General features: G+C 39.2%; 1 protein-coding gene across 2 annotated transcripts; it reads right to left on the bottom strand.

Annotated features, from left to right (window-relative positions):
* Window positions 1-973: 973 nt before the first annotated feature.
* On the bottom strand, window positions 974-15,621 carry LOC121954246 (prosaposin). Of its 2 annotated transcripts, XM_042501596.1 has the most exons (15): window positions 15,462-15,621; window positions 11,702-11,835; window positions 11,505-11,579; window positions 11,011-11,136; window positions 9,566-9,781; window positions 9,338-9,478; window positions 9,185-9,241; window positions 8,820-8,825; window positions 7,995-8,180; window positions 7,801-7,893; window positions 7,489-7,672; window positions 6,716-6,879; window positions 6,556-6,636; window positions 6,232-6,339; window positions 974-1,797 (listed from the first exon to the last, which is right to left on the bottom strand). In XM_042501596.1, exons 1-15 carry the CDS (start codon window positions 15,604-15,606, stop codon window positions 1,762-1,764), a joined length of 1,752 nt encoding a protein of 583 aa, XP_042357530.1. In that variant the 5' UTR covers window positions 15,607-15,621; the 3' UTR covers window positions 974-1,761. The 2 variants fall into 2 exon arrangements, with proteins under 2 accessions (XP_042357530.1, XP_042357531.1); XM_042501597.1 differs by lacking the exon at window positions 8,820-8,825.
* Between the last annotated feature and the right edge of the window lie 1,120 nt (window positions 15,622-16,741).

Here is a 16,741-nt window from a genome sequence, read left to right as displayed (position 1 = left end):
ATTCTATGTCGTTTTCAGCCATTTTTAGGAGCAGTCAAATTTTGACTTTTTCGACATACTATATTATTGCCTTTGTGGTCAATTTTTTTGACATCCTAAATTATGAGGTTATTCACGTTTTTGCGGCCTTGATTCCCACTTTGTATACTATGACGCGTCTCTACAATCTATTCTATGTCAATTTAAGCCATTTTTAAGAGCGGTCAAAATTTGACTTTTTTCGACATACTATTGCCTTTGTGGCCATTTTTTTGACATCCTTTTTTGTGTTTTTTTTTTTTTTTTTTTTTTTTTTTGCAACTTTCTATGTTATGGCGTGTCTTGGCAGGCCAGTCTCTGCAGTTTCCAGCTGGTTTTGGGACATGCCAAATTTTTGCAATGCTATAGTATTGCTTTTTCGGTCATTTTTTCTAACATGACAAATTATGGTGTTTTTGGTCTTTTTTGCAACTTTCTATGCTATGGCGTGTTTTGGCAGGCTAGTCTAGGCAGTTTCCAGCTGTTTTAGGGGCATGTCAAATTTTGGCAATACTGGCAATACTATAGTATAGCTTTTTTGTCACGTTTTCAACATTCTTTAATATGGTGTTTCTAGCCCTTTTTGCGCCAAGACATGCCATAGCATAGAAAGTTGCAGTTTCCAGCTGTTTTTTGGGACAAATCTGACATGTCAAATTTGACATTTTTTTTGCCATACTATAGCCTTGCATTTCGGTCATTTTTTCGATGTGCCAAATTAACAGATGAAAACACCTTCATATAGCATGTCGAAAAAACAACCAGAAATGCCAGCTTTAGTATGTTGAAAAATGTCGAAATATGACATGTCCCCAAAACAGCTGAAAAACACATAAAATAGTGTGCAACGTTCTATGTTATCACTTGTCTTGGCAGTTTTTAAGTTTTTAATGACAAGCTTGATAAGGATATGGCCCTAAATTCAATTTACAACAAAGGAAAAAAATATACCATGTGGATTGGGATCACTTTAATTGTTAAAAATTTACAGATCAAGTGACAGTTGGCTCAGGGATTGAGGCAGACAACAAATGAATTTAAGATGCTCTCTGTACATTAGAAACAGTGACGTACAAACAGCTGGAAGAGTGCAAACAATTGGAGGCGAGTGGGAGGTACACTCTGAGACCAATTACCTCCATATCAGCTCCTTAAAACTACAACAGATTTTCTCTCTACAAAACAAAGGAAATAGAAGGATCTGACATACTGCTATAAGTAATGGCAGCAATTTTTAAACTGAGCAATTTCTGCTATTTGCAAGTAGTTCCTCCAGGGAGAAGGAATCAAATCCAGGTAGGGGGGTCGGGGGGGATTTATGCTGACACAGCAGCTATCTGATGCCGTGTCAGCATAATACAACATGTGAAACTTTGTGTTCTTACATAAACCACACCTAGCAAGCAACAAAGGTAAGTACAAATCAAATAATGCAAATCTGCACAAAGCCCAATGATGCTTTGTAACTTCTGCTCAGTAAAGCGGTAACAGGCTGAGCTGCAGGCTGAGCTGCAGGCCGCTACACACCTCATCACTCCTCCCCTGCCCCACCCCCCAAGAAAAAAAACAGTCCAGTCCCTTTCCACCATGACATCATTCAAAATATCAATGTTAATTTAAACAAACTGCAGTCATTGAAGTCCATTAAAAAAGGAAACGGGACAAAAATTAAAAGTGGGAAGCAGCACTACAGTATTTTTTTTCTTTTAATTCCCTACAAGTCAGTTTGTGCTTCCTCTTCCTCTATACCCACACATGGCGTCTACAGTGAGTCACAGCCTAAAAATCAGAAACAAGTGGTTAGACAGGTCTCTCAAAGCAAACCTGGACATAAATCAGCTTTAAAGAATCAATCAGTGGAGGGTAATCATCTATTGATGGCAATGCAGACTCACAGCTTTAAAAATGTGAGTCTTTCACCGACAAAATGACTTTATATCAATTTCTTACCCCATGTAATGTTGAATTTGTGAAGGAAATTTGGTTTCTCACATGCATCCATGGTGAACAAACAGTATTTACTATATAACATATATAACATAACATTTACACATATTAGTAGCACGCCTGGGCAAGCGCATACGTTTGAAATATTGCCCGTGCTTTCCATTGAGTTAGCTAAGCACGCTACTCGTCGCTGCATGAAAATGGTTTTGCGGAACCATTTAATAGTTCCGTTTTAGCCAAAACGCAAGTGTTGAGGAGGTATTTAGCATACAACTGGATAAATGAGATTTGGATTATAATTGTAAAGTTATGTGAGAGTTTGCCAATGCATGTTTTGCTGCACAAAACTATTCCATTAGCGGCTAGCATGCACTGGCTCCGATGGCTACCTTGGGTTGTTCACTATACTACTCCAACGTGAGAGCAAGCAAACAATAGTTGCATATTTGTATTAAACAGCCAAATACAATTCGACTGACAATTTTAAAGCAAGTACAGTTTGAATTCTTGGCACAGTTTTGTTGTTGTTAAACGTGACCCCTTTTTACTCCAATTTATAAAGAATTTTCTCAGTTTTTGGACTCTTGGTTCACCATGAAGTCATGCAAGAAAAACAAAGCTTTCCTTAAATATAGCATGACACAGGGGCAGTAACTGATTTACAAATGATCATTTTGTGGATTAAATACTGCTTTTAAAAGATGTTAATATTCTATTAGAGATTTACACTCACCGGCCACTTTATTAGGTACACCTGTTCAACTGCTTGTTAATGCAAATATCTGATCAGTCAATCGCATGGCAGCAACTCAACGCATTTAGGCATGTAGACATGGTCAGGACAATCTGCTCAAGTTCAAACTCGGCATCAGAATCAGGAAGAAAAGGGATTTGAGTGACTTTAAACATGGCATAGTTGTTGGTGCCAGATGGGCTTGTCTGAGTTTTTCAGCAACTGCTGATCTACTGGTATTTTCACGCACAATCATCTCTAGGGGTCACAGAGAAAGGTACGAAAAAGAGAAAATGCGGAAAAATCTGTAATTTTTGGGGCAAAAATGCTGATGCTGAATGCTGAAAATGTTGATGCCAGAGGTCAGAGGAGAACTGGTTCAAGCTGATGGAAAGGCAACAGTAACTCAAATAACCACCCATCACAACCATGTTAGAAACATTTATGAGAAACTGCTTCAACAAAGAGCTGATAACGCAGTTATGCAACATAATGGTTGACAACTCTGAAAGTAAAAGACAGGAGCGGAAGCGAGATTTACAAGACGAAAACTCATGTAGTGAGTGGAGTCACATATGGTTAAAAGGACGTACTCAGACCATCAGCGCTCAACTAAGATTAATACAATTTAATTGGATAATAAGAGCAATGTCCTCAAAGGTTCATTATACCATTGCTTGTGGTGTGAGGAGATTTAAACATTTTGGGAGTCTGGTGTTAAAGTATGTCTCACAGATTACTTCTTGTCCTAATGTCCTAAGATATGTATTTTTGGAATTTACCCAGCCAGCTGTTCTCTAATCTAGTAGAGACAGAAATATGGTTGACCTACATATGTCTCCTACAAGCCAGGTGCTCTATTGCCATGTGCTGGAGGAGTGTAAAATGTCTCACTCTTGGCCACTGGTTAAAAAAAAACTTAACATCAAGTTTGGCTCTTGAGAAACTAACTTATATAGTTAGAAAGAAAGCCCATGAGTTGATAGCATTTGGAAGAGGTTTTTATTATTTGTCAGAAATGGGGATGTTAAAGAGGCATTAGACGAATGAGGTAACGCTGAATATGTCAATTTACTGTGAGGAATATGTAGTGTATAAACCCTGATTGATGGTGTATTCGTGTACTTTTTTTATTTAATTGTACTGCAGTTTCTTTTGTTTGTTTTTTAAGTTATTTATTCATTTATTAATGGCCTTCTGCATGTCAAATTTGTGTTCTCTCTCTCAATAGTTTTTATCATCATTATCATTATCATTATTATTGTTTTTATTTATTTTTTGGTCACTGCCATATATTTCCTTCTGGCAAAGTTCAGTTGTTTGCACATTGTAGAAAGCCAATCATCTCAAGGCCAGTCATCTCAGGTAACGATAGCTTCAGTGAATCAGTTTTTAAATACACTGATTACTTTCTTAAACCTATCTTGTCATCCCTCACAGCCTACATTCAGGATACCACAGCTGTCCTGAATAAAACTGAAGAATTAGGCAACACAGGATCAAATACCATACTGGCTACTATGGATGTCGAGTCACTTTACACTACTATAGAACATAAAGAAGGTCTGACAGCACTTAAATACTAGAGACAGAATATCCTCCTACACATTTTATCCTATCTTTGACGGAGTGAGGATTTTATGAATTGATATTGAATTGGCAAAAAACATATTGCAATGCATTGATGAATCGATTTTTTTACCCAGCCCTACAAGCTAAAGGTTGTGCTATGCAGGCCTGTATATGGGTAAGTGGAAAATGACTTTTGACCGTATGCATCCATTCCTGAGCAAGATAATGTACTGGGGTCGATATATTGATGATATAATTTTACTGTGGACAGGGTCAGAGGAGGAACTGCTGCCTTTCCATCAGTATTTCAGTAGTACAAATAAGAACATCAGACTTTCTCCAGAATACATCAAAAATCTTGACTCACTTCCTGGATTTGGAAATATATAAAGACAAAGATGTTTTTCTGCACTCTACTATCTTTAAGAAAATTACTTCATGTGATACTACAATCCATGCAAAAAGTTGCCATCCTAAAAACCTTAAAGAAAACATGGCCAATGCCAAAGACTTAGGAGAATTTTTGGGGATTAAGGGGACTTTGACCAAAAAACTGAAGAAATGGAGTGTCATTTCATTCAAAGAGGCTATGACAAGAAAGTTGTTCAACGGGCTAAAAGTAAAGCTAAAGGTCTAGAACGACAGACCATACTACAAAAAGGGACATCCAGACAGGCATCAGAGAGTTTTTCTCTACAAAATTTAGCACAGAGGCTAATCAGGTCAAAAAAATTATCAGACAGAACTAGAATATTTTACAGTGTGATACCTCATTGCAAAACATCTTCTCAGAGCCTCCCAATTTTAGCTTTAAACACTCACCTACTCTGAGAGATAAAGCTTGTGCATAGCCATTCGCCTGCTGACCTTAAAACCACCTGGCTCCCCACAAACCCCATTGATGTTTCATTGTTGAAAAATGAAACAGCAATGTTGATGTCCAATGTTATAGCTTCCTTGACACCCATGGTGATAGAAATTATGGAATACGGCACTTCATTAATTGCAAAACGACATTTGTCATTTACAAACTGGAATGTCCTCGTGTTTTTATTTTATTTTATATTGGAAAAACTAAACGTGGACTACAGGATAGACTCTCAGAGCACAAACACGCCATAAGAACAAAAAAATGATGACTATCCTGAGGCGAGACATTTCAAGGAACAAAACAACAACAACATATCCATCCTAAGGCTGTCGGTATTGATCATATCCCGGAAACAATCCGTAGAGGAAACAGGCTCAAACAACTCAAGCAACAGGAAAGCTTTTGGATCTTTAATTTAAGAGCTTCTCACTATCGCACCATCTTGGCCTTAATGAGGATCTTACTTTGTGTGTATATTTAGTATATATATATATTGGAGATTTTTGTATTGATACAAACACATACCGTATGATAAAATATTCATTTTCTCTTTTTTTTTTTTTTTTAAAACCTTTTTCATCTTCACAACCAGTTGCCCCTTGCTGACCTTTGGTATTTTTTTTTAATTTTTCTGAGAGGGAGGAGCGAAGTGAGTACAATCTCAGACTGGTGGACTCTGATTTCTGAATGCTTTCACCTGCCTGATAGATTTACCCTTTCAGTATAAATTTATGTCGTCACAGTTTTGTCTGTAAGTACCTGAAGAAGGCTAGACGCCGAAATGTGTTGGGAGTATCTATTGATTTTAATCTAGTTCTACTTTTAGAACCTGCAAATGCAATACGGGCATTTTAACTTACTGCTTTAAGACGAGTGCCTTGGCTCCTTTCTGTTTTTTCTGTTTGTACATCGTATTGTATGTTCAAATGTATAACCGCTTAAAACTAATAAATACATGTTTAAAAAAAAGAGGGAAAAAAAAGGAGTGGGTCCAACCCGCTACTAGCAAGGTGTACCTAATGAAGTGGCCGAAGAATGTATATTCCCATAATAGAGCACGTCTGGATGTCAAATTGAATGAACTACTCACATCGCATCGAGTTGCTGTCTCCATGTTCTTGCACCAGTATTCAGGCCCCAGGCTGCACTGCTCGGTCCCCAGCAGCCTGTGCACAGCCTCAGGACAGGCTCCCACTTTCTGTTGCACAAAAAAACACAACTTAGATACTAGACTGGACTGCATGCTTGTAGAGAAAACCAAATATCCCAGTTGCTGTTTATGACAAATAATTTATGACAAAAATAAGTGAACTCATGCTTTTTTGCACTACCAAAAAAACTTGAATGTCTTAACAAGATAAAATGTTCACTTAATTTATTTTGCTATTTAATTCAGAATTAATTTACTCCTTACCATGCACACAAAGTCTGGGTCGAGCATCTGGAGAAGAAGCTGGATGAGCATTGGTTCATACTGTTGGACCATCTGGTCACACTGTTGACAGACACACAGAGGTTAATACGAGGCTGAGGAGAGGCAAAAAATTACACAAGGTCAACCTACAACTCCTCACCTCAGTCTGCATAGAGTCAGGCAGGAAGCTGCATGCTTTCCTCACAGCTTCCTCAATCTCTGCCTCTGTTGCGTTCTTCTCAAGCATTTCATCAATGTAATGAACAGCCAGCTTGCACACCTGGCAGAAGCCACCGGCCTTAAAGCGAGCCTGGTCGAGTGCAGCTAGGAAAAAAAACAACGGTATAGTGTGTCATAAGTCACATGTGGATACACATCTTTAGCTTCACAGAAGCAACTAAAACAAGACAATATAAAAGACCTCTCAGCTAACAGAGTAAATTGTACTTTTTAGAAAGTTTGACTTTAGAGATCACACATACATGACATGGCCTGCTTCTTATAAGGTCAACTAAACAATAAGCAGCAGCTGTGAATAGGCAGCTCACATTTAACACCGCAATAAAATGAAACAAAGAGAACATAATTTAATAGCAAAACATAACTGTGGTTAAAGTAAAATGAAGCACATTATGTTGCAAGATTTTGGCTTGAGAGTGCCTCCAATAGTGTGATAGTTTATTTTCTTTATAGAGAAATTCAGCTCACATATTCTGAGCTTTCTGCAGTTTCAACCAGAAATATCTTAGCTTACTTTTACTGCAAACATTCAGGATAAATTCCTGTGTAATCTTGCTCATGTAACCACAAGTTAATGTCAAATTAAACTATAAATTTGTAACATTTCTAATATGACTTTTGCAAGGCATCTTCAGCATGTCTTCAGCAAAGTGATCATTTGCATTCAGTGTGCTTTGAAGGGTACAAACTTACGGACAAATGTACGTCTGGCATCATTGCAGAGTGCCAACACCGTGCAGACGGTCTTGGGGTCAGCCTGCTGCACCAGCAGCTCAATGATGGCCTGGCCGTAGGTCTCAACCAGGTCCTTACACTCGTCACGCACGGAAGATGGCAGATATGTGCACACCTTCTCCACAGCTTTAACCACCTCCTCCTGAGACAGAAACAAATGGATCAGCCTTACATCAGAGCTGACTATCTGCACCAACCGTACGTTGGCAGCAGTTTCGTGGAATGTATTTTTATGGCCATATTGGGTATATCATGAAGTACACATCCCACCTCTGTTGTCTGATCCTCCAACATAGACTCCAACTGTTTCATCACAAACTCACAAATGGTACATTTTGGGGAATCACGGACACGCACCATGGGCTAGAACACAAGAGGCAATGTCTTATGTTTTTGTAAGTACAGTATTGTACATGCACATCACCAGTACTGATGAGAGAACTCAGGGGCCCACTATGACTTACCTTTGCGGACTTGTCAGCGACAGACTCAACCTTAGTGGCAGGGACAAGCTTGAGAGCAGGTACAGCCTTTGCAGCGGGTACAGCCTTGGCAGCGGGTACAGTCTTGGCAGGCAGCAGCTTCAGCATGGGAATGGACTTCTTCATTTCCTTACAGAAGCCAGCGAGGGCACAGATTTGCTTGGGTTGCTGAGAACAGAAACGGACAGTTAATTTAAAACAGCTTATAGTCCACGAAACATGCCACATTGCATGCTGTTAGCATAAACTGTGTGTCTGTAATCTGCATACTATTCCACAACATAGCCACCCATGCAATATGCAGAAGTTTCTAAAAAAAAAGTCATCAAACACAGCTTTCTTTTACAAGAACCAAACACACTGCACCACACGCCCATACTGGCAACAAATGTTCACCTCTGCAGCTCTCAGGCATCTAAAAAGATCAGCTATAGTGTTCAACAGCCATACAAAGCACAATAAAGGTGGTGCTTTTTTGTAGAGGATAGCTACTTCAATGTTAGTAAAGACTGGTAAATCTATTTGTTTAAACTAGCATCCAAGCATACTTTAATAAATGACAGCACTGTATACTCATTTGATGTGAAGAAAGAGGAAATAATCTCAATGTGGCTCTTCACTGAAGTGTTTCAACAGCTATTTAAGTGTCAAGTTATTAGCCACACAAGCAGAGAATTCAATTTAAATAAAATAGTCTCGGTTTTATTTACATTATCATTTACATGCATCTTTGCAGGGTGAGGTGAGCAGCACAAGAAGCAAGAGCTAAGGGTTAGAATGCTACAGGTTGAACACAGAAAGACCTACCTGTTCCTGGGGAGCAGCACACAAAACCCAGAGAAAACAGAGCAGGGATACATGAATGGAGGGAGAAAAGTAAAGGAAGAAATACAGGGCAAAAAAGGAAAACAGAAATTTAAAAATAAATGAAAAGATAGACAGAAAGCAGTTTAAAGATATGAATAAACTGAAGTAAGCAGGCCACGTGGTGCTGCAAGACCAAACATGGGCTTAGCACTAACAGAAACATACAAATTATAAGACTCATTAGTTTTGATGATTAAGCTCGTCATTTAGTATTAGAGGATAATGACCACTGACTATGCAAACACAAAAAAGGTTTTCCTGAACTTCTCTTCAATCAGGCACATGATGACAGAGGTTACACTCACCATGGACATGAGCTGCTGAACGACAACAGAACCGTACTCCCCAACATACTGCTTGCACTGCAAGGAAGGAAAAACAGTTCATATACACCATTTTTGTTTGTTTGTTAAACAAAGAAAAATATGCAACATTCTCCACTCATGTGAGGCTCTCACCAAATCAGCCATGCCCGGTCCCAACAGGTCGCACTCTTTCTCAATAGTCTCAATGAGAGAGTCGACAAATGAGGAGTTTTCCTTGGCTTGTTCTTGAGCATCAGCCAGGAACTTGATACAGTCCTGGCACACATCAATATCCTACAGTGAAAGAAAGATTCAGAGCCAGATGAAGGCAACATTCATCAGATACATGTGGAGGACACAGAGGGGGATTTGACAATATACCTGCTTTGGAGTCTCTTGTTTTAGGCCCTCCTTCTTGGGGATATTCTGAGGATAGAGCAGCTGGGGCACATTAAGGAGGAAGGGAGACACCTGCTGGGTGAGGTCCACCTGAGGGATTTCATTGGACATGAGCTGCTCCCTGGCATGAACCTTAGCCAGGGCTGCCTGCTGAGACTGACACAGCCCCATGGCAGCACAAACCACCGCAGGATCGTCCTAAAAAAACAAACAAACAAAAAAAAAAACAACACACAACTTTAAGTTACTGCCTCATTTTATAGTCACTTTACAGTCAGCGCTTTATTAAAAGTCTTGTGTACATGTTAGCTGTAAGCAGAGGTAAATAGCCCCGACCTTTAAAGCATGGATGACACACACCGTTTAAACCTTTAAGAAATCTAACTTAAACACAACATCTAGAGGTCATGTGCCTTCTAAAGAGCTGTCTCTCTAATTCCCAAAGTCGCTGTAGCAGGTGAGAGTTGAAACAAAGAAAACACCAAACGCTCTCAGTCATGAGGTTTAGTGTTACACAATGATGACTCTGTTCCCATTTAGACTTGGACTCACTTCCCTATCAATAGCGCTTATTCAGCTTGCTGCACTTGGCTCGCAGCCACTTCTCTTTTCCATTTTGACACTGAGGGGCAGATGGACCATTCAGAGACTTGGATGAAGCCGAATGATAAACTGATCAGAAACCAAACTCCAAAATGCTTTAATAAGTTCTTCAGCAAAAGCAATCAATTGGGGTACTAAACGCAAACTGAATAACGGCATCATTAAAATGCAAACGTCTGAAATGCCTGAACAGTTTTTTCCTACTAGGTGGATTTCCATAGCGAATAATATACATGTACGCCTAATGGAGACAAGTCAATTTTAAAAAAAAAACTCCTATTTTACGCTTGTATGAGGTGGTTTTTCAGATGACTTGAAAAAGCATTATTTTGCAAAAAAGCAACGGAAACACTTTTTTGCTTTTGTAGGTCACATTATGCTATGGCTATGTGCTTGTCAGTAGTAATTGGCTCCCTCGGGCATTATACAGCACGCGGTACAAGAAGCGATACAGCGTCGCATAACGCTTCAAAAGCTGAGTGGATCATCCAGAAGTTTTGAAGACATAAATTCTCTGTGAAATTGTGGACTATCAACACCCAGAAATCTCTCATAGGTGGCCACTTCCAAGTATAAGGGGCTCGCCTTTCCATCGCTCGCATAACACGCCTGTCACCTTCGATTGGAAATAATGACAGCTAGCCTGGTGGCTGCAACAGAAATAAACCTGCTAATGTTTTGAACATCACTCAATGGCAACACAGTCATCTCACAAATGTGTTTTATAGACATTTCGAGAATATCTCTTAAGTTTTGGACTTCAGCCACAGCTTTTCAATCTATAACCAGGCTAAGACTTGGACAAACAGGGTGATGGTGCTCACCAGCTCTCCTTTAATGATTCCCATGAGGATGGGGTAGTATTCATCCACCAACTCCTTGCACTCAGCAGTCAAACCTTGATCGGGGATGAGCTGGCAGGCCTTCTCCAGGTACCCAAGAACCTCAGTCTGCAATCAGAGACATACCCGACATCAGTCTTCCAAAAGGAGTGGTGCAAAGTCTGGATTTAGTTTATGGCGAATCATTCAGTTGTCTCAACACACATGAAAATACTAGCTGTGACCAGCAGCTTTAAAGCTCCTTCTTGTAGTTTGGCTGGCCTACAAAAAAATCCCCACCCTTTGGAAGTCAGTTTCCATTGATCCTAGGAAGCTAAAATTTACCATGGAGGTCAGTTAAGTGTGTGTGTGTGTGTGTGTGTGTGTGTGTGTGTGTGTGTGTTAATGCCAATTTGCTAAAAGATGGCATGGCAGTTGGGTATGCATGGCTGTACGTGGTCACGGCTATTGCGAATTTCCACCCTATTTAACCTTACCTCAGTGTCATTGTCCTTCAGTAGTTGGTCCACAACAGTCAACACCTCTTTACACAAGTCGCATGGCACTGATTTCTGAAACCAGACAATTGGACGTGTAAATAAAATGCCCCACCCAAAGTGTAGGGAATCTCTACAACACAAATAAGAAATGTACAAAAGCTTGAGCATGTGCCAAAATGCCAAATGAGTCTCACCATCTGGGGTTGGCTCCAGACGTTCTGCTGGCAGTGAGACACCGCTCCGCACAGAGACGCCGTCTTTACATTCTGACACCAGTAGGGGGGGCCACGAGCACACTGCTCAGTGCCCAGTAGAGGGGTCGCTACAGCTGTAAAATAGACAAAAAGTCAAACGGCATACCTTTTTGAGACCTGAGACCTGAGTTCCAGTGGATGCACAGAAAAAAGGGAAGTGAGTGTGAGTAAGTGCTGCAAGAGTGACTATTATTATCATAGGTTTCACTTCCTTGGCAGAATTCTGGTTTTAATCATCCCACAACAACATTTTTTCAGATGGAGGTCACCAAAATGACATCATATTAAATAGGGGTCTGCGACTAAATGTGTATCCATTAAGGTTCAGAACTGCAGATCTTGAACTAGCTCTTTATCAATAAATTGCAGGCAAGTCTCATCTACCACATGTTCTAATAAACCCTCCTGGTTATGCCAGATGAGGAAACTCAAGACTGACCGACTTCCTTAAAGCACTTAAGGTGGGATTTGTTAGGAATTCACTTTCAGCAGTGACGCTGCCCTGCAAGATTGATTTTAAAAACAACTCTGTGGAAAAGGTCAACCTAAAGCTTGTCAGCTGATATGTAAGATGTTCTGTAGATGTTTTTTGTTTAAAGTGAACCTGTTTTAGTAAAAAAAAAAAAAAAAACTACCCTGAGTAGTCTGGAAGTAGTAGTAGTAAATGTGAACTATTTGGCACTGAAGACCTCAAATATATTGAAACTGACTCAGCATAGTTGGGGTTGAATAGGACTAACAATATCTGTAACTTTCTAGTTTCAGAAAGGTTAACTTTGACCAAAAGTGCACCGACATCAAGGGCCAAGATAATCAGTTAGTATGTTTACATGATGTTAGGAAATTATTGTTAGTCTGACTAAAGCTGTACTAAATACATGTAAACATGTTAGGCAGACTTCGAGAAATTTGATTTAGAACAACTTTTAGTCAGACTAACATACCCAGATTATGGGATTGGAAATCAATTTTCTCTGTCATGTATATGCCTCAGACGGACCTTATACTAGTTTAAACACTCTGAACATTGTGGGTATAAACTTTTCTACTTGTATTACCGCCAAATATGAAGAAAAAAAAAACCATTGGCTCAAATTGCTAAGTCAAATTAAAAAATGCCTCTAAATCTGGCAACATTTCCCACCACCAACCAGCCAAAACCAGCCAAGCAGAGACCAACAGACCGAAAGGGAGAGATGAAGGGGAAATCCCTCAATCAAAACATCAATGCAAAAAATTCAGCTCATGTTTATACTTCTCCATTTTACAGAAGCAGAAAAAATGACATGGGAAAGAACCGAACAGTCAAAAGCACTGTTTCCTGTTTTCACTACCTCTATCTTAAACTCTGCTTGAGAGTGAGACAGACTGTACAGGGGGCTAGAAAATAGTTACATTTAATTGCCATATTTTTGTGAGTGAGAAAAACTGCAGTTGTTATTATGACTAAGATGTTGTTTTGATTAACCTGTTTTAATATGAAATACAAGCACACTTAAACAACAGTTGACTCAGAATATAAACAAGTGCACTGAGTTATCCACAAACTGTGAACCCCTCCTGCTTATCATTCATGGAGTTACAGCGCAGGCAGAACAGTCCCACCCTCCACTTGAGTCACATGAGCAGTCAAACAGAAATAACAAGCTGCCCTCAAGCAGACAGACTGTACCAACAAAGAGGCCTTCTCTGCACATTATTTTTGCACTGCAGTAAACTGTTTACAGCTAACAAGGCAATACGCAGCACGGGAAATTATGTGTTACATATTTGTATTGGCTTTGTACAATATTCACAGCAGAAAAGCAGGTCATCCTTTAGACAACAACGTTTTTGTTTTATGAGATGTCCTCAAAAGCAGGCAGAGACATGTACAGGCCCGTGTTTGCTCCACTTTCTGTGACCGTGATTCTAAAAATGAAAACTTCTCATAATGTCAGTGAAAAACAACACATGACACAGCGAAGCACAAAAGACTTTAAATAAGATTCATATTACATTGCTCAACAGTAAGTGGCCTGCGAAGCAGTTTCAATATAGCAGGCTGCACGTGTATACATAAAACTTAATGAACAATATGCTTGATCAAAGACCCTCTAGTCCAGTATGAACCATCAAGACCACTCAGGTCATCTGGTGCAGGTCTGCTCTGTGTTCCAAAAGTCAGAACTAAACACGGAGAATCAGCATTCAGTTTCTATGCTCCGTATATCTGGAACAAACTACCGCAAAATATCAGGTCTGCTGGAGAGAGTCTGACTTCTTTAAGTCAAGGTTAAAGACTCACCTGTTCACTGCTGCCTTTGACTAAAAGGCTTTTTACTTTTTAAATTTTATATTTTACTTCGAAGCTCTGCACTGCAACTCTTATTTCAATATATGTGTTTTTATATTTTTGGGTTTTATCTGTTGTTTTCCCACTTGCTGTTTTTAATCACCTTTTACATGCTTCTTTTATAATGTTTTAAATATGTTTCCTTTCCCCCTGTTGTTGTATTTCAATGTTCTGTGTGAAGCACCTTGAATTGCCTTGTTGCTGAAACGTGCTATACAAATAAATTTGCCTTGCCTTGATCCTTGAGCTTAAAAGAATGTGGAGGTGCAAAGAGGACACTACATTAGTATTTTTTGACCTCAAGTCAGACTGAAGATAAGCACTAAACACACAAAGCACAAATACCATGACTTGAAGAAACCAATATTGCCAATGGACTGCAGTAAACCACAGCCTGTGCTCTGATAAGAGACAAAGTTGGGCCATTCAGTTCAGATCCATACTTCAAATGCCACAGAGCAAAGACAACAATATGTATGTAGCTGTATAAATAGCCTCGTGGTCTTTAAGTTATACATTGCTTCATGGCACTTAGCTAACTGTTGGATTCACTGACCCAGTTTTGTCTGAACATAAAGATAAGCTAGCCAGGCTGTAAACAGCAAAAGTACATGTGAAGACAATTACAGGAACCACTAACCTACAATGTGAGGATCAAAAACTGAAAGTTGCACTGACCATGAACTAAAAAACGAAATGAAAGTCGCCGCTTTAGAGGCTCCTAACTGAACTTCCTCATGAAAGCACACAAAATGTCAACAAAGCTCCACATAGTTACAGTATTTGGTCAAAACAGGCAAATTAGGGCGGAACAGCTCTGAATAATGAGACATGCGTTTTCATGATTTAAGTCTAAAGCGACATAAACACGCACATTATCTCTACAGTGTTAAGTCAGCTGCTTAAGTAGCCAGCTTTCTGAATCTACAAGAACAAATACTTTTAGCATATGGGCTAGTGTTTTTTAAAATACGACACCAGCTAGCCGACGCTAGCTAGCGTTAGCAGGCTATCTAATTGTGTTAGCCGAATCGTTACGGGCCAACAACAGCGCCCGAAATCTTCAAAGGCGAACAAAAAACACAAACAGGACTCATTTACACATTCAGCACATTCATAGCAAATTAGTGTAACGAGGACACTCAGTTTCTGTTCATAAATTAACATTGTTTAAATCGGCGTTAGCTGCTACAGTTAGCTAATATGTTGCTGTTTACCAAAGCAAACGCCGCTTGAAACGCTTCCGTGTTTTCATGTTGAAACGCTCTTGGTCGGTTACACAACTATAACAGGACCGCTGTCTGAAGCGTGTCACAAACAATATACAAAACACATTTCGTTTATCTCATTGCTTGCTGATATTACCTGAAGACACGAAGAGCAGCGCTAGGAGCAGCATGACTCCGCTGTTTTCAGGTGGCTTTTCGGTCTGTTTGTGTGTGTCGGCGCGGGTGGAGCTGTCTTCACAGCGGCGATCACTGCAATGCAGGCGGAGGAGCTGCTGATGCATTTATCATGTCTCACTGTCAGCTGACAAGACATGTGACTCCGCCTCGGCGTGACTGATGTGATCATAAAGATCAAAACCTACTTGGAAGAAATTCAAATAGACGTATATTACCAGGAGTGTGAAATAGGGGAGATTTTTTTTAATAGTTGTGCATTGGTTAGTGTTCTTTGATACTATAAACTTTGGGTTAACTGTTATGCAGCCCTGCTTTTCCACTGAACACTTTTACCTGTGCTGGTTTACCTATTTTAATGTTTTTTTTTCCTCTCAAGATCTAAATAGAAAGACGAAATCAACAATAACTAATGCTAATTTCTACCCAATGAATGAAAACTGTTTCTTTAAACTGCCCCTGGCCCACAGTGGTGGATGAAGTACCTGAAGGTCATACTTGAGTAATAGTGATCTTTTACCAAAAAATGACCTTGGTAGAAGTTAGAGTGACAAACTAGATTAGTTTAGTAAAAGTGTTAAACTACCCAATACTCACTGTTCTTAAGAATGAAAGGACTTGTATGTAATTCAGTACTGAAAGTAAAAGTAAATGCTGGTAATAAAGAAAGCAGTCTCTAGTTTTTCTTAATATGTATACAGTGTTGGGGAGTATCTAATTACATGTAAGTAGTTACAGCAATAAATTACAAAATAAGTGTAACCAGTTACAGTTACTAAGAAACAAATATTTAATTATATTAGTTACTAATCAAAATGGTGGTGATAACAAAGGGGTTAAAATGACCAAAAAAAATCTTGATTCTGTTGCTTTACACATTTTTGCTGTGCAGGAATGCCTTCTTTTGGCATATTTTTGGATAACACGGGCCAGCAATGGTGTTGACACAAATTCGAGTGTAACATTTTTGCACGTGTGTTTTTAAGTCTTTTCACATTTATCGCTCTGTCTAAAACATTTGATAGAAAAGTAATCAAATGTAATACAACAACATTACTTTGATGAAGTAATTAAAATAGTTATCTAACTAATTACATTTTTAAAAGGGTAACTAGTGATCTGTAACCCATTTCATTTCAAAAGCAACATTCCCAACACTGCATGTACACCACCTTTAAAATGGAGTGCACACTTAGATAAAAACAAGGTCTTCTCCACAACTTAAAGGATTTTAGGAAAACC

The sequence above is a fragment of the Plectropomus leopardus genome, chromosome 15 (assembly GCF_008729295.1).
Source record: "Plectropomus leopardus isolate mb chromosome 15, YSFRI_Pleo_2.0, whole genome shotgun sequence".
NCBI lineage: Eukaryota > Metazoa > Chordata > Actinopteri > Perciformes > Serranidae > Plectropomus > Plectropomus leopardus.
The sequence above is the reverse complement of the archived record's forward strand: the minus strand, read 5'-3'. Positions and strand labels throughout refer to the sequence as shown.